Source organism: Phalaenopsis equestris, unplaced genomic scaffold (assembly GCF_001263595.1).
Source record: "Phalaenopsis equestris unplaced genomic scaffold, ASM126359v1 Scaffold000118, whole genome shotgun sequence".
NCBI classification, from domain to species: Eukaryota; Viridiplantae; Streptophyta; class Magnoliopsida; order Asparagales; family Orchidaceae; genus Phalaenopsis; species Phalaenopsis equestris.
Genome location: NW_018164560.1, coordinates 762,910 through 787,830, shown reverse-complemented (window position 1 = coordinate 787,830; position 24,921 = coordinate 762,910). Strand labels below are relative to the sequence as shown.

Below are 24,921 nucleotides of genomic sequence, written 5' to 3'. Positions count from 1 at the left end.
GGATAGATTGGCTGGGGGATTTTATTTTCCCTAAATCCCTAGCTTGCGGCTACCCTTCGGTTCCGTCCCCGAGTTGAGCCCTAACCGCGCATTCCTCTGGTTTGTTCCCCTCTTCGCGTGACGATGAGTTGACTCCCTTTCCCTTTTGACATTCTCTGCCCAAGTTGCGTCTTTCCGAAACATATCATGCTTCGTCTCGCTGAGTAAGGAGCTCATTTGTGAGTCTTCGATTCCTACTGAGGTAAGTTGACCCTGGCGCATTTATTTCCTTGGTCACGAATGTGGCATTTCTTCTCCTTCTCGATGGCTTCTACCTCTGTGGCTCTTGCTGCGATGGTTTTCTTTTATCTGGGTAGATCTCTAGGTTGGCCTCAACTTCGGGCAGGTTCTGTGCTCTTCTTCCCTCTCTTCTGTCGTTTGCGAAATCTGGGAGTTTGGGGAGACTATCAGATTCACCTCTCGTGCTTTTGAGCATGGTGCTTGGGAAACCTTGTGATTTTTCCTCTGTTGTTTGCGAAAAGCTCAAGTGAGGTACCCACTTTCTTTTCCCTGCTTTCCTTCTCCGTTCGATAGGGGTTGTGCGTAAATTTCTTTCCTTTAGAAAAGGGAAATGCATGCATATGATGGTTTACTTGTCTTGGCTGGTATTTAATGTTGGAATAGCTATTAGCCGTTGGACTTTTAGTTGGCTGAAGTTACTATCGGTTTATGTTATCTCTAGTTTGAATACTACATACTATTGGGCCTATTTTGAATGCTCTATGATACTTAACTGGAAATGTAGGCTTAAAAGAAAGGCATGGTTCAATTCTTATGCTTGTGCAAGCTTCCTCCTTGTGTTCTTATCACATCTATATATGTACATTGAAGTTTGAGTGATGTTTTAGCCTTATGGGTTGTGGTTTTCCTCGTTGTATTGGTTTAATCCTGAGGCCTTCTTTTCCTTTTGTTTTTTTTTTGTTTTTTTTTTTGAAATGTTATGTTGGGGGTTTGTTTTGGTGCTTTTTTGTTGCCTCCCCCCTTTGTTTGAAACAGGTGAACAGAATATTTGATTTTGGAAGCCTTTTTTTGGAGTTTTTCCATTGGGGGTCTGGTTTTGTTCCTTTTTGTTGCCCCTCTGTTCGAAATACATGCAGAGTGTGATGTTTGATTTTGGAGGCTTTTTGGAGTTTTATTTGGGGGCCTTGTTTTGTTCCTTACTGCTGCCATCCTGTTTTGAAATATATGCAGATAATGGTATTTAATTTTGAGGCATTTTGAAGTTTGATTTGGGGGCCATGTTTTGCTACTTCTCTGTTGCCCTTCCTGTTCGAAATACATATGCATGGTTGTACTTAATTTTTGGGCTTCTGGAAGTTGTACTTTAGGCGTTTACTTCAGTTGTGGAGCTTTTGGTGTTTTGTTATATTTCTTCTCTCTTATTGGCTTTATTTGAGAGCCTTGTTGGCCTTTTCTTGTTAGTATGGGTTGTTGCAGCTGCCCCCCTACCCGAGAGCACCCATTCGGGTCTTATTTGTGTTGGCTTGGTGGCTTCCCTGCCGCCCCTACTTGAGAGCATCTACTCGGGTCTCCTTTGTGTTGGCCTAATGGCTCCCCTGCTGCTGCTAGCCGTGGACACCTTGTTTGGTTGTTTTGTTCTGCTGTCCCTAGTTGTGCACCTAGTTTGATTGTCCGTTTTTGTTGCCCCTACCCGAGAACACTTGTCTGTGATTTTTTTTGGGTTGGTTGGTGGGTTCTCTGTCGCCCCTAGCCGTGGACACCGGGCTTGGTTGTTTGTTCTGTTGTCCCTAGTCGTAGGCACCTTGTTTGATTGTTCCCTTCTGCTGCCCCTACCCGTGAGCACCTGCATGGGTTCCTTTGTGTTTTGTTGGGTTCATATCTCATTGGAACTATTGGTTTGACGTGGAATTGAATGTTTTATTTTTTGTGAATTGGAATACCTTGAATCTTTGTTTTTTTGGAAAAATTTGAGTGCCCCTTTTCGAGGATCAGTCTACTAGATGTTTGGAGATAGTTCACGCCTCAATTCTTTGGGTCAATTTGATTGCAAGAAAAAAAAAGAATCTATTTGGTATTTGTTGAGAAAAGTTTGGGAGCAACTTGGAATCCTCTATCATGTGTCCTTGGAGGTATTTTGGGCTAGCAATTGGGGCTTTTCGATACATTTCTTTTGGATTTGTCACATCGACGGTTTGGAAAGGGGTTAGCTATTGATAGGTGTGCTCATTTTGTTATTTATTGGGGTGTCCCATTGGGTGAATATTTTAGGCTAACCCTCCTACCATTTTGGCTTCCTTAAACTGGTTTTGGAGGCGGGTTAGCCTTCCTTTTTTTTTCATTTCTTTTTTTTTTCGGTTCGCTTTCATTGCTTCTTGGTTCGGTTTTAGGTGCTTATGTATGCAACATAAGCGTGTGTATAGAGCTGCGGCTATATATGAATCATCAAGCAATGTCATAAGTTAGACAGTCTTTTTAGGGTTTTAGGTTTTGATGATAAAGGCATTCGGTGGTAGAGCTGAATAATATTCCATTCTACGACACTGGGATCCGATCCCGAGACCCGATGAAACGTAGGATGACAATATTATTCACCGATACTAGACTAGCAGAGTACCTTTGTCTTCTTAGGTTGTTGGCGGTCCTAGCCCTACAGTGCAATCGACTTGTGGACAATCATATTTTGTAAAAATGATAAAAACATGTATGATAAGAACAGGTGCACTATTTACAAAAGTATTTTAACTACAAAAATAAATATTACTTTCTCTTATATGCATAAAACCTATATGCATGCCAAAATATAAATTATAAGTAATATAATTCGATTGTCTACTTGTTAATCATTTATACTATGCTAAGGAGCACCCTCCTAAATTGGTATTGTAGGAAACCCTTCTAGTTGAATGTTGGGCTCTATACATACGGGTGGCCGATAGTTGTCTTCGGAGTCCCTTGAGAATACCTAAATTTGAGTCTAGCCCGACCCGAATGCTTACGGTGTTCTTTCTTTCCTCGGATTTTTTGTGCGTTTTCTACGATTTTATTGGGATCTTTGTAAGTCATTTGTGATGCCCTCCTGATTTTCCTCGTGTTTTCGATGGTTTTCTTAGAGTTATCGTGGGTCATTTGTCGCTTTTCTCGAATTTTTAAGGTGATGTTTGCTATTCATTCATTGTTTATATAAATTCATACTTTCACATTTCATAAATTTTTTTCATTATACGCGTTTTCTTTTACCTGCGACACCGATCCCATTTACAGAAGCAGCAGGCTCGTCAGGTATGCAGGTTTGTTTTATGTTACAGTGTTTTACTTTCTTTACTGCACACTTTCTGCATATATATACAGTTCATGCTTTCGATGCTACTGTTTATTATTTACTGCGTTTCGTAGCATGTTTCCCTTTTATTATTCATGTTACTTCTATAGACTTGCAGGGGTCTTTTAGGATAGAGGACAGTAGGACACCCGGTTTAGGAGGTACCCTATAGTGAGTCACTAACCAAGTAACTGTATATTTATACACACCACAACCCCGAACATATAATCGAGCTGTTAAGGAGCTTAGAGTAGTTTTTTCAAGAAGCGGAGCATGGAAGCAAGCGGACGGAGAGCGGCGATCGAGACCACGACAACGAGGTGTAGGACGTCTCTTCGGAGTTAAGGTCCAATCGTAGGATAGTCGGTAAGTCACCGGGGTTCCCCCCGAATCTGTGACATCCCCTACCTTTCACTCTATTGACTTTTGAAAATAATTGTTGCTATTTTGAGCCATTCCCATTGGATTTCCTCATATTTAACCTTGGAAACCTAAACTTTGAAATCTTGAAGGCAAAATCACTGATCTTAATCAAGAGTTTTCTTAAGTGACACAGGAAGAGTTTTCTAAGAGTTTTCTTAAGTGACACAGGTCATTTAAGATGTAATTAACTATAGGGGTTTGTCTCTATAGAGAACTAAGAATCCAGGTAGAATAAACCTTATTTAATCTCCGGTATTAAAAAGAGAAACTTTTCAGCTTATAAAAAAAGGGTTTCGCAGGCCAAACGGACGTCACAAATCTTTTAGTTTAAATGGTTAAGCCTACCAACAAGTTATATGCATATTTTTCGGGATAGCGTACTACTTATGGCATCGCGTTCAGCCATCTAAACTATCAAACATGTGAAATCCATTTGGTCTCACTTTTCAAAATTAAAATATTATTTTTTAAAATTGTAATCATATATATATATATATAATTAAATTAAAATGATTTTCAAAAAAAATAAACAGTCGACACCTGTTTTTGAAAAAGCTACAGACACAGTACTTGTAAATGGAAGAGGGTACAACACTCAATGCTGCTTAAAAAAAATCAAAGAACACAATCTCCAAATACATAGAAAAAGCAATAGTCTCTAAAATTAGAAAATAGCTAATAAATAGTTTCCAAGCAAAGTAACTCTAATTTTAATTAAAATATTATAAAAAAAAGATTACACAAAGGCTGTGGTTTGCGAAGAGGGGGAAGAATCTTGTTGTTTAGAATTTTTTAAGGGATGGAGCCCTGCCCTACTTCGATGCAGCTCTTGCATTACTCTCCTCCCTTGATAGGAGAGGCTTCGTCATGTTTTCTGTAAATGTCTGAGTCTTCGTAATACTACAACAAGTCTGTAACATTAAATGTTGAAATTATAGTCTCTACGTAAACAGATCTTATAGGCATTATCATTAATCCTTTTGGTGATTATGAAATGGCCATATGTTTAGGTTTTTGTTTCCCAAAAGAACCTACAAAAAACCTCTATTTCTTCAAAGTGATCCCTAAAGGCATGAGTTCTCCTAATTTATTTGTCTGCTTTTGATATATAGTATTTTGCTTAGCAATTTTCTTCTTGCTTGTTCATGTATGGTCTAAATATCTTTGACTTTACTAAGTTCAGCAGCTGGAATTATGGCACTAACTCCAACAGTGTGAGAGGATTCCACTCATATATAATCTCAATAAAAATATGACCTGTGGACTGTCTGGTGGAACAATTCTAGACACTACGTGAGGAAGCACTAAATTTTTTTGTCTGTCCTTTTCCCAAGAAACATATAAAGGAGATTTTTCATATTGTGATTCACCATCTCTATGTATCCATCTATCTGTGGGTGTCCCACTAAATTGAAATGTAACTTAGTACCTAATTTATCCCATAAGTTCCTCCAACAATAGCTCATAAATTTCACATTCCTGAAATAAATGATGATCGTGGGGATGCTATGAAGATGGATTATCTCTTTGAAGTATAAATCTGTAATGTGTGATGCATCCATCGGTTTGTGTTGAGGCACAAAATGTGACATCTTGGAGAAGCAATCTACCACCACCATAATAAAATCTTAACTCCGCTATGTTCGTGGCTAACCCACCATAAATTCCATGCTCATTTTCAGCCAAGTTGCCCTTAGAACAGTAAGATAAGTGTTTAGACCAGTATTTTGTTCTCAAGTTTTAGTCACATGACATACTATTCACCATCTAACATATCGGTCCGCTTCTCTTATTAACCTAGACCAATAAAAATCTTCGTTCACTAAGGAAAGAGGTTTCCTTGCTAAAGTGTCTGGCTATTTCTTCATTATAACGCTCCCTACAGAGTAGTAGTTTTTTTCTTTTATTTTTTTTTTTTTCTATAATTGAGCAAACAGTATACAAGCTGAGCCAAGAACTATCTTTCAAGGTATTTTGTAGCTAACCCTTGTTCATTGATTTGCTAAATTGAATCCTTATCGATCTTTTTGATTGCACGTTGGTTAAACATATGACATCTCATGTTGGTATCTGGTTTTGGAGAAAGTGTTGATCCCAAAATTATAACATTAGCATTGCCATATTGTGGTGCTGGAAAGTAAAACATATGACAACATAATCTCTTAAGGATGCTATTGGAGAAAATTATTGTACTAATCATAGATTACCTTGTTTTGGTATCTTGTTGCTGAGTTTCCTTTCATTTTACCCGCAATTGCATCAATGAATGAGCATATACAATTTTGCATAAACTAAAACCTATTTACAAACTAATATGGAAATTTATTTAAAACCTAATAGCATTGATTTCTATTCGCTCATTAACTTTTTTGCCTTTTAGTTGGATTCGTTTTATGTTGTTTACGAGTCATTGTTTATGTATAACTCATCCACATTTCTATTTTGTTTTATTTTCTATGAACCTGAGAATTATCATTCTACTCTGTTCATTAATCAGGGCTTGGCTAATTTGGAAGTAGAAGTTACTAATCTAGCTGCTAAAGCTGGGAAAGGTACTAATAAGCGTACATCAAGTTCATTCATTTTTTATCTATTTTTTAATAATCTTTTTTATTGAGATATATGACTCAGGTTACTCTGAATTTTAGGTGAAATCATAGGTGCATTATCTGTTCCTCTCAGAGTAAGTGGCAATACCCTAAAGCGGGCCACTTCCATGAGAATGCTACAGCAAGCCGTTGGTTCTGATGGTGGGAATATTTCTTCTTATGCTTTACGGAAGAAGGTAATTAATTTCAAAAATGTCATGCTTCAGTATTTGCTTTCCTCTATGTTTGATTCCCTTCATTACAACTTCTTTTCATGTATTTGAAAAAATAGCAAACAATATATGTTCTCTCTTACATCTTCAAACATGAATTGTTAAATCAACTAAAAATGTTTGCATGCATTCAGGTTCATGATCATGAAGAGAATAAGGACTCTGGTTTGTTGGTAATTTCTACCACATATTTTGAACGAAATTCTGACATAAATCAAAAAAGTTTACAGAGTACAGTTGCTGTTGATAGAGATGTTGGTTTCTGGGTTGGGCTTGGGCCTGAAGGACCTTGGGAAAGTTTTAGTTCGGTATTGCCATTATCCATTATTTCTAAATCGCTTGACAGAAACCCTTTTGCATTTGAGGTGGTTATGAGAAATGGCAAAAAACATGCTATCCTTAGAGCTCTTGCTGTTATCAAGAATGAAACTGGTATCAAGGTTGAAGTTTCATTTTGTCCTTCCTCAATGCTAAGCAGCCCTCTTCTAAATAAGGATAGAGAAAACCCGGCTGTTATGTCTGAGGAAGTATATGAAAATCAGCGTTATCAACCAATTTCTGGGTGGGGAAATACATCCAATTTTAATGGTGACCCAGGACATTGGAGTAAAAGGGATTTTTCATATTCATCAATGGTGATAAGTTATCTAACTTGAATTATGTGGCTACTGATTTTGAATTTGAAATTCTTTGTTCTAATTTATTATTTCTTAACAAATTTGAAGGATTTTTTCGAGCCAACTCTGCCCTCGGGTTGGCGGTGGATTTCTGCGTGGAAGATCGATAAGTCCGACTATGTTGACAGTGAGGGCTGGGCATATGGAACTGATTTTCAGAACTTAGAATGGCCTCCAAGTTCGCAACTGTCATCCTTAAAATCAGCTCTACATTTTGTACGACGAAGACGATGGATACGTGATAGGCAACAAATACCTGACCAAAACATTCATGACCTGAGTAACGTCATTGCCGTTATAGATCCAGCCTCATCTACTTTTTTGCCATGGACAAGCATGGCAAGAGATTCAGATCTGATTTTGCATGTTCGACCATATGCTGACAATTCTCAGGAATTATACGCTTGGGGTCAAATAGTATCCTTTGGCTTCAGCAAAGATCAATCTGCCAATCAGTTAAGTTCTGCTTCTAGACAAAACAGAATGAGCCAACTAAGTTCTCGTGATTCCTGTTTGAGGCTAAACAACCTTGAAAAGAATGATATACTCTTATGCTGCAACCCTTGCATCAGTAGTAGACAGAGTACATGGTTCAGCGTTGGGACTGATGCTTCCATTCTTCACACAGAATTTAATGCTCCTGTTTATGATTGGAAAATATCCATTAATTCTGTTATCAGGTTGGAAAACAAGCTTCCCTATGAAGCCGAATATGCTATTTGGGAGAAAACAGCTCAAGGGAATATGGTTGAACGGCAGCGTGGTATTGTGTCATCAAATGGCGGTTCATTTATTTATTCAACTGATATACGTAGGCCTATCTACCTTACATTGTTTGTTCAAGGTGGTTGGATTCTAGAGAAGGTAACTGAGTGACTAATTAGAAAATGAACTAGTATTTCTCTGAAGTTTCTAGATACCTGATAATTTGATACACCTTCAGGAAGCTGTTCTGATTATGGATCTCTTAAAGCTTGAACATGCATCATCATTTTGGATGATTCATCAACAAAGTAAGAGGTATGCATTTTGACTCACAGTATAAGGATTTTGTGTAATTATTGTGTGGTTAATTATGAATGAGTTACCTATGTCAAAATAATTTTCAATATATGAGACAATGAGCCTATGATCAATGTCAAATTCATATTTTTGTATTGGTTATGGAAATGCTTGCTTAGAATTCTCAGATCGTATATTTTTTTTTAAGTTGATAAGTTCTAATGAATGATGCATTTATTGAAACCAATGAAATGTTAGAATAATAAATGAACTATTTAGAAGATAGAAACCATAAAATAATAGAACATAGCCGGTACATTGTATAATTTTGGTGGATATTATTTTAACAAATTCATTTAAAATTACCAAACGATAAGATGATACTTATATGTGAAAGATTTTAGTATCTTTGATTTATTAAATGGAAAAATAAAGATCTAATGGCTTATAAAGTGCTAGATGATTAAATTAGAGAACTACCTCATTGGTTTTGTATATGGATGGAACTCTCATATTTTCGGAGTTATTGCTGATACTAATAGCTACTAAGATTAGCATGGATGTAGAGGATAGAGTTAGAAAGATTTAAACCATACATGAATAGTTAAGGACCTAGATTTCTAAGTAGAACATCGAGTATCAAAAGTCAGAGACATTGTCGAAACTAACTTTTTTGAGATTATATACAGGCGGAACTCTTTCATTTCTTTGGAGTTATTGTCGATACTCTAATTGCTACTGAGCTTGTCATGGATGCAGAGGTTAGTGTTAGGGAGATTTAGATCCCACATGAGCAAGTGATGACATTAACTGTCAAGCAGAATAACAAGTATTAGAAGTAAGCTAATAAATTAAAAAGAAAAAGAAAGCTATATGGTTTTCAAAGAATGTGACATGATGTGGATTAGATTGAATAAAAAGAGGTTTCGTGGAGGGATATTTAGAAAGCTCAAGTGGCACCAATCCAGAGATCCTAGAAGTTGTTTAAGAAGATAATTTTGCAATTAGGTAATTGTGGAATGGTACGAGAAGAGGATAGGGACAGTCAACAGCATCTGGATGGACATAGGAAGCAAAATTTGTTGTTGGATGGTAGATTTAAACGATTTAGTTGTTATTTTGACTAAAATTACGGTGAAACGGTGAGGGGGATCCACCGCCTGTTATTGAGCAATATGCAAACACTCTACTTGAAAAAGGAAGATGATATAACACTCTTTAGAGCATAAATTAGAGATTACGATCTCCGCAATACATAAAATTCAAATGAGCTGCATCAAAACTCCAAAATAAAGAATATCTAAGAGCCCCTCAATAAAAAATAATATATAACTAATGTAACTACTGGAAAAAAAAAAGAAAAGATAACAAAAAAATAAAAAGAACTTTGAAGGGGTCTGTGTTGGTTCGAAAGGGAGCAACAATCTCAACTAATTCTTTTAAGGAAGCAAATGTCTCCATTCAAACCTAAAATGACAAAAGCATAAGGAAAGGAGATCGAGAGTTAAGTGGAGAAGGAAGGAGGCTTGTGCATGAAGAAGTGGAGTCAGGGATCTACCTATTGTGTTGTTGCTTGTGCGTGAAGAATTGTGATTTTCCGCTATGGTGAGAGGGCCAAACTGACATATCCAGTCTGGTTGACGAATTATGCAGGAATTTTTAATGTTTATGGCTTATTTCCTATTTATTTATCATAATTATATTTATTTTATGAACCTATTTATGTGTAATTGTTTTCTATTTTGAAAATTTTTGCTTAATTTGCCTTAAGTAGTGATCTATCCCCTTCCTTTTGCAAGTATTGTATCTGTAGCTTTTTTAGGAACATATGGCTTAGGGTTTGTTTGGGACAGCTGCGGCTTAACCAATAAGTTGATTTGCAGCAGCTGCTCCAAGAAGCTGTTGCAGGAAAGCTGACTGTCTGTTTGTTTTTTACAGTTTGAAAACAGCTGTCACGCAGCTGTCTCTGAATAAATGACTATTTTGCCCTTGTGCAGTAATGTTATTTACAACGAAACTGACATAGCAATATATTTGATACTTAAGAAGTAAAAAACTACTTCATAACAGTAAAAAAATAAGATGCACACCGTACATAACAGTGAGTACCAAGTATACTAAAAAAAGGAAAAAAGTATGAAAATTACATTTAAAAAAATAATTATATTAATTTTAAAATCCAACCGGCATATGTCCCGAGCTACGTCATTCTTCAGGGATGTCATCCAACCCCGATCACTATCGGCAGTGAAATCTGTCGGACTGTCTGTCCAAAGGAGGAAGTCACACTTCTCTGAACCGTCTGCACACTGCGGGCACCTGTAGAACTTTCTCCCGTAGCTATGTGCTCTGCGCGATGTCAGTAGGGAAGGCTTTTTCAATAGTTTTGCTCAATTAGATAAAGTTGAAAGAGGAACAACAACAATAAATATTTTTGCCCTAGCCAAAACCACGCATTTGATATGTATTCGCATCAATGCCCAAGGTACAGCCACCAAGAATTTCAAAGTATAATAAGAATAATCTAACATCAATGCTCAAGTCGCACCCACAATAATTTTTTTTCCTTTTTTTTTGTTAGATCATCATGCAGACCACCCAAATGATGTGTATTCACATCAATGACTATGTCACAGCCATTATAGACCCTCACTAAAAAATATCTTGCATTAGATTGTTGTCATCCCCCAAGACACATCCTCAAAATTTTTATTTTCATACAACTTACCAAACCCAAAATCGAGCCACCAAGAATTCAATTCAATCTAACATCTAGCATTCAATTCATTTTCATACCACAAATCCATACCATCGAATAACATTTACAAATCTAACATTACAAATCCAACGAACAAGCATTTGCATTTGTTGAAGAAAAAGTGCTTACCGTTGGGGAACAGAGGAAGAAGAGGACGAAGAGGAACCAGGTAGTGTGAGAAGCGCGGGAGAAGTGGAGGAAGAGGAACCAAGAAGCATGAGCAACTTGGGAGAAGAGGGGGAAGAGCAATAGATCGTAGCTTCCACTTTGAGTAAAAAGTCGAACGAGAAAGAGAGTTAGGGCGGAATCGAAAAGAGGGCTCCAAGGTAAAAGTCTGAACGAGAAAAGCGGGCCGCGGTGTCGAACCCGCGGCCCGCGTTTTAACCTAAATGTGTCACGTCACTGCTGCTCTGTCGACCCCAACAAAAAATATTGTGGTGCCTCGCCTCGCTACTGCCCTACCGCCACCCCATATGGGGCCTTATTCTCATTGCCCAGATCTCTTTTATTGTTCATTTTTTAATAAATTAATTACACTTAAGTAGTTAGTTTAAAATAATTGTAAGTTAATCAAAGTCAATGAATACTCATACTTATAAACTACTGTAATACAAGGACAAAAAATAACTTGCATGCTAGATAAGTTTTTAATAAATCAATATAAACTTTTGATATTTTAAAAATATTATGCTATTCAATGAAACTTACTATATCAATAACATTTGACCTGTGACTACATCTTGTCTTTCTAGGTCCTGCACAAAAACTCTTTTTTTGGTGGCAACTACTTTATCTCTCTATTGCACAGTATGTCTCTCCGGTAGAAATCCTGTCCAACAAAAGATGATTTCTTCCTGTTGAAACTCTTTCCTGTCGACACCATATCATGATCAAATATGGCATAAAAGTTGCTTCCTCTTTAAAAGTTACTTGTGAACCTTAACTATCGATGTTTTGTTCTACAGCATTTGAAATATCTTCCTAGATCACCAATCATAAATCACATGGCAAAAATTTTCTCCAATGGTCTCAATATGTGTTCTTGTACTTCTGTGGTAAAGGAAAAAGATGGTTATCTCACCGAGAAAAATCCTGAACATCGGGGCATAGAAAATTTATGATTATATGATCATGTTATGATTTGTCAACTCCATGACAATTTAAACTAGAGAAATCAACTCCATGACAATTGAAATAGAGAAAATTTTCTCCTAAATAAAACGATAGAAGAAATCTAGGATGTCATAATGGAAACTTATCAAGTGTTGACAATACCTCTAAGTTGTTTTACATTGAAACTAGATTACATGATCTGTGGCAGGGTAAGTTGAATGTTACTTAATACTTCAACACTCGCTTCAGATATTGGCACCAACTAGATATGCATGAAACATACACATGGAAGTGCTCACAAGGCTCTACTATTTACAAATTCATTTTTGAACAAAAGGGAACTTTCAAATTTATTTTAGAACTCAATAAGGAACTAGATGAATTAAGAGGAGGAATCATTGGAACCAAAACTCTTCCCTCAATTTGTGAAGTTTTTGTTGAAATATGAAGGGAAGAGAATATAAAGAAACTCATGATGACAGGTAATCTCCCTACATCAAATGTTGACAACTCGGCTTTATACACTCATAATTCATCTTAGAACAACAAATCACTGAGGAATGGACTATTGTGTGAACATTGCAATAAGCTTGGTCATCAAAAAGGATAAGTGTTGGAAAATTTTTTTAAAAACTACTTATTGAAAGCCTAACTAAGTCAAAAGTAATGGGAAAAATCAAGCAAACTCAACATCAAAGGAACAAGTCTTATGAACATAGTCTATTCAGCAAAGAATAACTTGAAGCTCTCCAAAGGCTTTTGAGAGAATATTCTATGTCGTCTACCAGTCTTCTAGCACATCAAGGTAGTCTTCTATCTACTCTTGTTGTTGTCAACTGGAGAAATCAGCTTTGGATAGTAAACTTTGGAGCATCTGATCACATGACAGGTGATATCACTGCTCTTTAACTCTTCAATTCATGCAGACACCATGTTGTAGTTAAAACTGCAGATAACTCTCTCATCTGTGGAAAGAAAAGAACTTGTGAAACTCAAAGGATCTTATTCTTCAATTATTCTTTATTTTCATAAACTTAACTGTATTTTGTTGTCTATCAGTAAACTTACTCATAACATGAATTATTTTATAAAATTGTACAATAATTTTTATAAATTTTAGGTAATGGACTCAAGGAAAGTGTTTGACAGTGTTTATTCGCTCACTAGAACTTCCATTTCAAAAAAGACTATCCCACTATTTACAATCCATTTAGTCAAGTCTTGTATCAAAGTCAATTTCTCATTGGAGTCGAGTTATGTTATGGCATTTTCACCTTCGGCATATAATTTCTATTATTTTGAAAATTTTTATCCCTATTTGTTTATCAACAGAAGACCTAGCTCTCATCAGTGTGAATGTTTCCAGCTTACTGAACATACTTTACAAATGTATCAAAGCCTGAAATATAAACCAACACATCCCTTTTATATGTTTTATAGTGATATTTGCAGGCCCTAAAAAATAAAAAATAATAATGGGGCTAGATTTGTCACCTTCATTTATGATCACATCAAAATTCTCATGAAGGAAAAATATGAAACTGCTAGCATATTAGAAACCTTCCACAACATGATTCTCACCCAATTTCAGAACAAAATTCAGATCTCATAACAAATAATGCAAAATGCTACGATAGCTTCACTCTTAGCTTTTATCTATCCAAAAATCACATCATTTATATAAGTTTTTACGTTGACACAATCCAACAAAAATGTCTGGCTGAGAGAAAGAATAGTCCTCAACGTGACCCGTTCAATTCTATTAACTAACAATGTACCCAAACAAATTTTTGAGTGATACAATTCTCACACCTACTTAATCTTATAAATAGGATGTTCAATAGAGTGCTAAACGTTAACAAATCTCTCAACAACCTCATAAAATTCTACCCCCACATTCAGTCCTTCACTTCTTAGCCTACCACCAAAAATTTTTAGTTGCGTCGCTTTGGTTCATCTACATCGATCACATCAGTTCAAACTAAATCTCTTATCAATAAAATGCATCTTTGTGAGATACTCTTCAAAAAAAAATGTGTATATATGTTACTCTCCAGAAACACAAAATTTATAACTTTATGGATGACGCATTCTTTGAAAACCAATCATATTATCCCAAATCTAACATTTATGGGGAGAATTGGAGAGAATATCAGATTTAGGGTATCATTCAGGAATCTCAAGCTTTCCTCCTTGGGGTATCATATTCATCAAGATTTTATCCTTGATGAACTCATTCTTGTTCCCACTATCACAAATCAACCTGAAAATAAACCTACCACTCCATTAAATGTTCCCATAGCTCTCCCACCAAGTACCCAGAATTGTGTGTATACCAATAAGAAAAAACTAGTGAACATATAAGGGTCAATATGTAAAATCAGGAATGTAGATTATCAAAACAAATTTCACACAATCCATGTATTCACACAGAGTTTAGGTCAACACATCATGAGAAACAAGAGAAAGGAGCACAAGAATGCACAAAACACCTAATAAAAGAATTTTTTGTTTGGAAAATTATCATCCTCTTACAAATTTTTTGTTCATAACTCAAATAATCGCAAAGTCAATCCAAAAGGACTTTATTTATTTATGGTTGGTAAAAGGTTGTGCAATGAGAGATTCTTGTCCTTGAAAACAAATTTCACACAATCCAAACAAATTTCACGCAATCAATGTATTCACACAGAGTTTCTTGTTCTTAAAATCATCTTGTCCTCTTTTTTCACATTTATCTGCCTGAGAGTTAGTAATTTGCATGCTCAAAATAGAATCAGGATCCTGTTTTGATAAATATTTTTTTTTTTCATAAATAAGATAAAATTAAGACTTGTTATGCGAATATTGTTTTCGTTTTGTTCATTAAATATCTTTTGTTTCCCTATTGTCTGCAAAGCTGTTTTTCTTTTCAGGAAGGTGCGTGTTAGTGTTGAACATGATATGGGACGAACTGATGCTGCTCCAAAGTCGGTGAGGTTTTTTGTTCCATATTGGATCCAGAATGATTCATCTGTACCATTATCATATCGCATTGTGGATGTTGACCCATTGGACAGTTTGGATACTGATTCTCTCACAACATCTAGAACTGTTAAATCGGCAAAGTTTACTTTGAAACATAGCTCAAAATCTATCGACAGAAAGCTCTCTCACTCGAGGAAAAGCAGCAGTATTCTGGAAGTTATTAATGATTTCAACCCAAATTGTGTTATGCTATCACCTCAAGACTACACTGATCATGGTGGAGCTTCATCATCTTCATCTTGCAGTGATGGTCTTTTATCTACACGTGTTGGTGTCTCTGTTGCTGTTTGTAATTCTGAACATTACAGCCCTGGGATTTCACTTATTGATCTTGAAAGAATGGTGAGGAGACATTTATGCCTCTGGAGTTCTACTTCACGTATGAGCTTTTTGAAGCTGATAATTATAAACATCTTATTCTGTAGGAGCGTGTTGATGTTAAAGCATTTTCATCAGATGGATCCTATTTCAAGCTCTCAGCACAGCTTAGAATGTCTTCTGACAGAACAAAGGTTAGTTTTCTCGCTCTTAACATATTTTTTTCAAACTAATTGGACCTATATTTAAGCCTTTGTTAGTTATTCCAGCTTATGGAACCTATATTTAAGCGTTTCCATAATTAGCTTTTGATTCTAATCAAATGAAGTGAGCGTAACTTTCTTTAATTTCAAATGCCACTTCTAATTTTGTCAATAAAGGTGTACTTGGAAACTGAAATTTATAATTTAAGAAATGGAAGAAAATATAGGTGAACTTGATAAATTTTTATTGTATTTGTCTGCTTTTTGTATTTTTTTTGGTATTCATTTAGATATGAATATTGTTTGCTAGTAAAAAAATACCTTATAATTATTATCTATTTACTTCTGATGGTTGGAAATATTGTAAATAATCACCACGTGTATCAGTTTCTTTTCTATCTGAATAGTACTTAAATGTCAATTTCAATACCCAAAAAATAATAATAAATTTGAAAAGTTAAAAAAGCTTCTATCATGTTCCAATATTTACTGTTTATGTTTTAACTTTGTGTAGGTCATCAGCTTCTTACCGCATACTTTATTTATCAATAGAGTTGGACAAATCTTGTATCTGTCCCAATATGATGCTGAGTTGGTGGAGTTATTGTTACCAACTGATCCTCCAAAGATCTTGAGATGTCAATCAAGTTTTGGAAATGAAATGTTGAAGGTAAAGAAAAAACATTTTAATTATTTAATTTCATTTTTCTTATTTATATGCTTTTTCTTTGCGTGCACGTGGAGCTGTTTGGGTGTGTGTGTGTGAGAGAGTGAGAGAGAGAGAGAGAGTGAGAGAGAGAGAGTGAGGAGTTCAACTTTTTCTTTTTCAATGTCTGCATTAGAAGGCCGACTTAGATGTCTTAGAGAATGCAGAACAAAAATTTCTCATTCTCCTTTATATTTCAGTAAATAAAACCATCATAAACACTCAGAATATGATCTAAAAAATAGTTAAATCTGCTATTCCTTCAGTTATACTGATTTTAGTTTGAAAAGGATCAAATTTCATAATCTTGTGTCAAAAGAACACAGGCTTTGAAGTTATATATTGTTACTGGCATATATACTGACATATACATGATTATCATTTGAGAGTTTCAGTTAAGTCTTGATGGCTGCAATTGGAGCTCTCCATTCAGCATCGGAAACAACGGTATGATGTGTATTTGCATTAACAATGAAAATGGAGGGAATCAGATTTACTTGAGAGTTGAAGTTCGTAGTGGAATGGAAAGCTCCCGCTATGAAGTTGTGTTTCGTCTTTACTCTTATTATAGCCCATATAGGTATGCAGTACACATCCAACCTTGATACCCAATTTTTTATTGGTTTACCATTCTAGCAACCATGAGCTTTCTTTTTAGCAGAATTGAAAATCGTTCACTTTTTCTCCCTGTACGCTTTCGACAAGCGGGCAATAGTGATGGTTACTGGTATTATCTTCCACCTAATTCAGCATCTTCATTCTTCTGGGAAGACCTTGGAAGGCAGCATCTGTTGGAAGTTTTGGTGGATGGTGCTGATCCCATCAATTCTCAAGAGTACAATATTGATGAGGTTAAGGATCATCATCCTATAGAAACATCTAATGGACCTGCTAGAGCTCTGTGTCTTATGGTTAGTAAAGAAGGCAAACTGCAAATCACCAGGATTAGTGACTGGATGCCAGAAAATGATGCCCCCATAATTGTACATGAAAGAGCTCCGTTACCTGTATTTGAACCTTCTGAGAATGATTATAAGCAGTCTTCTTCAGAATTGGATGGTGAATTTCATGTTACATTTGAGCTTGCAGAGCTTGGATTATCTATTACTGACCACTTGCCTGAAGAGATCCTTTTTCTCTCAGTTCAAAGTCTTATTTTCTCGTATTCATCTGGGTTGGGTTCTGGAATTAGTAGGTAAGTCCAAATGTGAGCTCCCAAGTTTGATTGCATGGATATTAAGGATAGAATGTTTTGATTTTTAGTTTCTGCTTTAGTTTGGATATCATGAAACATACGGGCAAACTTGCTTATTGGTGTGCAATTTAATGTTGCAGATTGAAGTTACGAATGAATGGGGTACAAGTCGACAACCAATTACCCTTTACTCCCATGCCAGTTCTGTTTAGACCACACAAAGTTGGAGATCAGTTGGATTATGTCCTGAAGTTCTCCATGACCATGCAGAAGAACAGTGCACTAGATTTTTGTGAATACCCGTACATCGGCTTTCAAGTATTCTAGCCAACTTAATCTAGCCTTCATTTTTTACTGTCCGCTGACCATTTATTTGAATAATTGAAACTTGTATTATGGAGTAGATTTTGCTGTTTGCAAACCTTGAAACTTGTATTATGGAGTAGATTTTGCTGTTTGCAAACCTTCACTATTATGTTTTGATGTGATGGCTCTGTTCTTTCTATTCTGTTGATTTTCAATTAACTGATGTAATGCATTTTATCAGTAAACATCAGACATGACTGTTAAGTTATGTTTGTGCAGGTTCCTGATAACTCTGCTTTCTTAGTAAACATTCATGAACCAATTATTTGGCGCCTTCATGAGTTATTTCATCAATTGAAATTTGGTAGATCATTCGGATCAACAGACACTGCTGTTTCAGTTGATCCAATAATAAAAATTGGGTATATGCATGACTTTCAATTTCCAGGTTAATGCTTAATTTTTTTAGTTTATCAGAGTATGCTAAAATTAATCTGTATTTCATAGGCTTCTCAATATCTCTGAGGTCCGGTTCAAAATATCAATGGCTATGTCTCCATCCCAAAGGCCAAGGGGTGTGCTGGGATTTTGGTCATCTTTGATGACTGCTTTAGGGAACACTGAGCATATGCAGGTTGGTCTTTGAGTCTGTTTCTTTCTCAAAGGAAGTTAATTCAAATAATTGCATTGCAGTTTATTCAATTTATTTTCTACTATAATTTAATCCGGGAAATTTGATGCTTAAATTTCAATGACTTGAAATTTCTTCATTTCTTCTTTTATGAAATATATCAACTTGATCTGTCAGATTCGTATTGGACAAAAATACCGCGAGGAGATATGCATGCGTCAAAGTGCCCTTATAAGTGCTGCAATTTCTAGCATTCAAAAGGATCTTCTCAGTCATCCGTTTCAGCTTCTTTCTGGTGTTGACATCCTCGGCAATGCAAGCAGTGCATTGAGCAACATGAGCAAAGGTGTTGCTGCTTTATCTATGGACAAGAAATTTATTCAGAGTCGACAGAGACAGGTAATGAGGTCTCATCAGTTTTCTTGCTCTTGCACCCACTATTGGCCAATCCAACTCCACACACACCCAGCCATTATGTTTTGATGGCCTTCAAGGCGCCGTGCAATTGAAAGCATTTTAGTAGGTTACTTTATGGTTCTATTGCATGCCACTGAAGTTCCATACAGAATCTCTGGTAGCAGAATATGCTTTGAATGTCCGGTTTTTAGAGAATTAGATATGAACAGGTTGAAAACATCTGTTTCGCTTTATATTATTGTGTAATACCGTGGAAAACATATGCAGAATCATCCTTAACATGCCAGTTTGTGTACAGTGTCAGAATACTTGAAGTAAACTAAAGAAAGAAAAATAGTTAATAGAGTTGCTCAAATTTAAAGTAAACTTTAAAATGATTAAAGCATACATCAGCAGTGCATTAAACAGCGTTGCGTTTTTTTTTTTTTCTTTTTGTTCATTAATATGATAATGTATCACTATATCTTCTCTAGGATAGCAAAGCTGTGGAGGACTTTGGTGATGTGATTAGAGAGGGAGGCGGAGCTCTTGCAAAAGGGCTTTTCAGAGGAGTGACTGGAATACTAACAAAGCCTCTTGAAGGAGCCAAATCTTCCGGTGTTGAGGGCTTTGTACAAGGTTTCGGCAAAGGAATAATTGGTGCTGCTGCCCAACCTGTGAGCGGGGTGCTTGATCTTCTTTCAAAAACTACTGAAGGTGCAAATGCTGTTAGAATGAAGATAGCTTCTGCTATTACATCCGAGGAACAACTGCTTCGCAGACGTCTTCCACGAGTAATTGGCGGGGATAATTTGCTCCGGCCGTATGATGCATATAAAGCAACTGGACAGGTAAAGAAATTCAAATATATAGCTTTTAGCATTTAATTCTTGTTATGCATATTTATTCGATGAAATTGAGAGTCCAAAAGGAGAAAATTAAATTAGGTGCTTTGTTTCGTTAGTGGGGTGTGTAAATTAGTGTACTGCAGCCAATTTATTTTGTGAAATGCTTCTTTTGCCCTGTCACCGTTCCAGCTATCAAATATTATTTATATGTTATGACTTGGCTCAGGAGCTTGAAATATCAAGCCGAGAACAAACGGCTAAAGGGAGAATTTTTTTTTTTTAAATATATTTTCTTAGCAGAAAATTTCATATATATATATATATATATATAACAATAACAAGAACAACAACAAAGCCTTAATCCCATTACATGGGGTATCCAAAATATAAAAGAGTAAATCTTGATACTAAACTTTAAATTACAAAACTTTATTCATATTTAAATATTTACAACTGTTGAAAAACTGCAAACTGAAATACTGTACTTATCTCTCTTGGCTCATCAACATAGCATAACCTCTAGTATTCATCTACTCTAAAAGATATTTTCAAAAAAATAAAAATATTGCAACTGTAACTATGGGTTAAACAACTTAGTTATAAAATACATCTAAATTACAATAATTCACATTTCTAAATGTTTTTTATAAAAAAGATGGTATATTTTCAGATTTTATAAAATACTAAAGAAAAAAATTGTAAAAAAATGGAAGAAATGAGTGAAATAGTTATGAATTTGATTTGTTTCGTATAAAATATAGGTCAAAGGGAGTTTTCATCTAATCATGTACTTCAAAGTACACATTTCATAGTATTTTTTAGAGCCCACCGGAAGCGTAGGCTATTTTTTTCATTTCATTTTTTCTTACATGCAAGGGTATATTCTTTTCCCAGCTTGTACCATTCGGGATTAACTCCACATTTAAATATGCATATTTTCATAATATTTTTTAGAACCCACCGAAAACTTAAGCAATTATTTTCATTTCAAGTTTTTTTACGTGCAAGTGTACATTCTTTTCCCAACTTGTACCATTCGGGGTTGACTCCACATTTAAATATGTATTTATCATATGTTATTGTTTTCTTTTATTCAACATTTGTGAAAAAATTAACATATGAAAATTATAAAATTTGTATGTTAAAATAGAATATTAAAATAATTTATAATACCTGTATTTGATTTTAGAAATAAAAGGAATTGTTTTAAAATAAAAATATATTTATCGACATGTTCACTGGAGTCGGTTACTCTTCCTTTGATCAAGCTATATCTTTGGTGTACCTATTGATATCGTTTTAGGGCTTCTAGGAGGTATTTAGAGATGATATCATTATAGGGCTCCTAGAGGTATTTAGGAAGTTGGTTTTGACAAGAAAGTGGTTGTGGAATAACAAGAAAGTTGAAAGATGAAGTATGGATGCCTTTTGGATGGGGATAGGTGCTGAAATCTGTTGTTGAACAATAGATCCGTTGTGTTTGGCGTTGTCTTGGCTGAAATCAATGACTTGAAGGAGAAAACGTGAGATACGAGCTGCGAGGGGTCCACCATCTATTCCTTAGCAAGATGCAGGTACCCCACTTATAAGAGGAAGAGAATACAATATTCTGGAGAGCATAAAATAGGTATTACAATCTCCAAACACAATAACAATCATTAAAAATCTCCAAACCATAAAATAACAACATATAAATAATCACTCATGTAAAAATTTTACTTAGAAATAAGAAAAATAGGAAATAAAAAATTGGAAATAAAGGAATAGGAAATAAATTAAAAAGAAAAAAAACTGGCTGAAAGGGAAATTCAAGCGGCTCTGTCGATTGTCTTGTAGACCTAATCACGATTGCGGGAGAATGACAGGAGTAGAATCCTGTTGAAATGGAATCGTGGGATCCCATCATTACGCTCCTGTATCATTCTCCCCAACTTGGAGAAGCTTCTTCTTTCTTAAAAGTACCTGGATTCCATTGTCGGGTGTTCTTTCACACAAAGCTCTCAAGCAGATTTTCAATGTTGTGGTTCATCTCTCCTGTTTGACCATCTATTAGGGGATGCACTACTGAATTCGAATGGAACTTAGCACCCAGCTTTCTTCATAAGGCCTTCTGGAAATTGTTAAATAAACTCTCATTAAATGTTGGGCCGCTCTCAAAGGTGGCAACCTATGAGATAATTTAATCCTAAGTATCTATTCCGCAATTCTTACCAAAACATGAAAACTAAAATTTTCCTCATTCTCTTGCCTATCTTAAGCTAGGGAGATACTGCTCAGTTTCCCCCCTCCCTTGCTCGCACCTCCGGTCTTTCTCTTTCTTGTTTATCTTTTACCCTTCTTCGCATGAGGCTAGCCTACTACCACCCTCTACTTGCTGCTCGTGCATACTCGTCCGAGCGGCTTTGTATGTCTACGTGATCATTTGCTCGCGTGACTGAAGGAATGTCCACACTCCCTCCTTTCCTCAATCTCTCGCTTGCTTCTATTGTTTTGGTAGAATGCGGGGTGATGAGAGCTTCGTTCGGACGACAACTCGTGAGCAAGTATTAAAATATTTTTTATCTTTAATTATAATTTTACTTATTTATTTTCATTAACCCATTTAATAAATTTATTTCAATTTAAATTTCAGCTAATTAACAGCTAAATTATTATTATATTATAACAATTTTTAAAGATTAGGGACTACAGTACTAAGAGCTAGCATCACTTGTAAGTGATCCGATTTGTTATTCTTTAATTTTAGTTGGTTTGAATCAAGGGCTGAATATGTGGAAACAAATTATGTACAACAACAACAACAAAACCTTAATCCCACTATGTGGGGTCGGCTACATGAATCCTTTTTCTCCATTGCGTCCTATCTAGTGTCATATTTTCATTTAGTTTCATTTGTGTCATATTTTCATTTAGTTCTAATAAATTAAGATCATTTTTTACAATAAACCCAAGTCTACCTCTGCCTTTCCTAATATAAGTCGAATCTAAAGCATTCACTCTTCTAATCGGATCATCAAACGGTTGACGTTTAATGTAATTATAACAAAATATGTTAGTTGGTTTGAGTCAATGGCTTAATATGTGGAAAATTATTATATAATTATAACAAAATTTGAAGAAAATCATTTTCATAACTTCTATAGAGTTCAGTATTTGAGTCAAGGGCTGAATATGTGGAACAAATTTATGTAATTATAACAAAATTTGGAGAAATCACATTCATAACTACTATAGATTTAAGTAAAGTATTTGGGCCTCAAGCCATTCTCTCCATTCTTGCTGCTTTATCAAGGAGCATCAAACTTGTTCAGGCATTTCAATGCTACTAGGGCTGGACTGTGTTAATGAAAATGAAAGGACCAAGTCTTAATCTAATTTTTTTTATTGATTTTTCTTTGAAGGTTATCCTTCAGCTGGCAGAATCGGGTTCCTTCTTTGGCCAGGTTGATCTATTTAGAGTAAGGGGAAAGTTTGCATTTTCAGATGCATATGAAGATCACTTTCTACTTCCAAAGGGAAAGATACTTTTAGTCACTCACAGAAGAGTGTTGTTGTTACAAGTATCGACTTAAAAAATCTTTGTTAGCCTTTTTCTTTATATTTTTTTCTCAACCATGTGTTCAAAAATATGTCTTTAAACCAACTCTTTCTGTTTTCAGCAACCAGTGAACATTTTGGCTCAGAGGAAATTTAATCCGGCAAGGGATGCCTGCTCAGTAATGTGGGATGTGTTGTGGGAGGATTTGGTGACCATGGAGTTGACCCATGGAAAGAAGGATAGCATGGGATCACCTCCTTCATGCTTGATATTATACATGCAGATAAAGTCTCCTGATGCAAAGGAAAATGTCCGTATCGTAAAATGCACTCGTGGATCACACCAAGCTAATGAAATTTTTTCATCAATTCAGGAGGCTTCCATAGCTTATGGACCAAATGCTTCAAAGGTTTGTACTTTTACATTGATTCACATTTTTTTTTTTTTTTAATGTGCTATTAAGCTGGCGAAGAATGCCTAATCATAGAAGGCCTTTCCATTCCTGCATTTGCAGGATAATAAGAGAAGAAAGGTGCCAAGACCGTATACCCCGACCAATGCCGCAGCCTTAACCGAGGTATTTCCAAAGGAAGTGTATGATTCATGGGGTGCTCAAGATATTCAGGAATTAGCTCAGATAACTTCGTCTTTTGGCACAGTTATTTCACAATCTCAACCCACCAAGTAGCCATATCAGCTGTGGTTATCTAAAGATTCATGAAAGGAAATGATGGCTCCATGCCTTTATTTTACATCATCAGTCTTTGGAAGAGTCTGCATGGCTAATACTCGGCAAAAGGTTTGCTCTGCCGGAGCTGGTAGGGGATGGCTTCAGTTATTTGGTTTAGAAGCAGAAAACGGTTCAGGAAGGCTCTCCTGTTGCTAGTTCCTAGCCTTTTTTCTGCATAGGAATGCTGTCAATAAATAATATTGAGTGTATAGCCCCCCATTCATCAGCGATGCTGCATGTCTAAATCCATGTATGTGTATCTGTTCTGTAATACGCTTTAATCAAACTAACGTTCACATCCCAGATATTTCATTTCAACCATTCCGATCACTCGATAGGGTTGATAGGAACGACGTGCTTTGAGGATGCATCAAACTCAAGTGCATTGTCTTAATTTACAGATGTTACATGTGCCATAGCCAAAATTCATCTAATATTTTGTTTTCATACAATGTGTCTCACTAAACTCACTTATTTTGTCAATATCCAGCATCTAAACATTGTCAATCCTATGTCCTTTTAAGATAATTTTTCCATTTAGTTTTAGTAAAAAAGCATTTGATCAAAATTAATAACTCATCATGTAGCTGACATTTACGAAGTTATGTTATAAACTATATGCTAAAAGGACATTTTAATTATAAAGTTTTTTTTTTTTTTTTAATTTTCTTGCCAAAGCCTTCAAAGCCAATTACCATTCTCTTAGCATATCCATCAAGAGTAAGTTTATCTGTCTTCATGGAAATGTATTCTATTATCAGTAGCTATCTTAAAGGCTCATTATCTTGGTATCACATGCCTCCAAATGTCAAACTGTGAAGGAATACTTACAAAAGAATTGCTATATTTAATTTTTAGACCCATAACCATCTTTTGAAGGCTGCATGAGTTATGGCGTTAGATCCATGAA

General features: G+C 35.6%; 1 protein-coding gene across 1 annotated transcript in view; it reads left to right on the top strand.

Annotated features, from left to right (window-relative positions):
• Positions 1–24,514, top strand: part of LOC110021050 — a 194,067-nt gene extending 169,553 nt beyond the window's left edge. Inside the window, 18 exon segments of the mRNA XM_020719380.1 lie at positions 6,240–6,294; positions 6,391–6,527; positions 6,698–7,198; positions 7,289–8,104; positions 8,184–8,260; positions 15,029–15,482; positions 15,566–15,652; positions 16,176–16,331; positions 16,763–16,947; positions 17,029–17,562; positions 17,703–17,880; positions 18,148–18,290; positions 18,376–18,502; positions 18,677–18,898; positions 19,390–19,746; positions 23,145–23,303; positions 23,403–23,690; positions 23,796–24,514. Coding sequence (XP_020575039.1) covers positions 6,240–6,294; positions 6,391–6,527; positions 6,698–7,198; positions 7,289–8,104; positions 8,184–8,260; positions 15,029–15,482; positions 15,566–15,652; positions 16,176–16,331; positions 16,763–16,947; positions 17,029–17,562; positions 17,703–17,880; positions 18,148–18,290; positions 18,376–18,502; positions 18,677–18,898; positions 19,390–19,746; positions 23,145–23,303; positions 23,403–23,690; positions 23,796–23,969 — 4,650 coding nt within the window. The 3' untranslated portion in view covers positions 23,970–24,514.
• Positions 24,515–24,921: the final 407 nt, after the last annotated feature.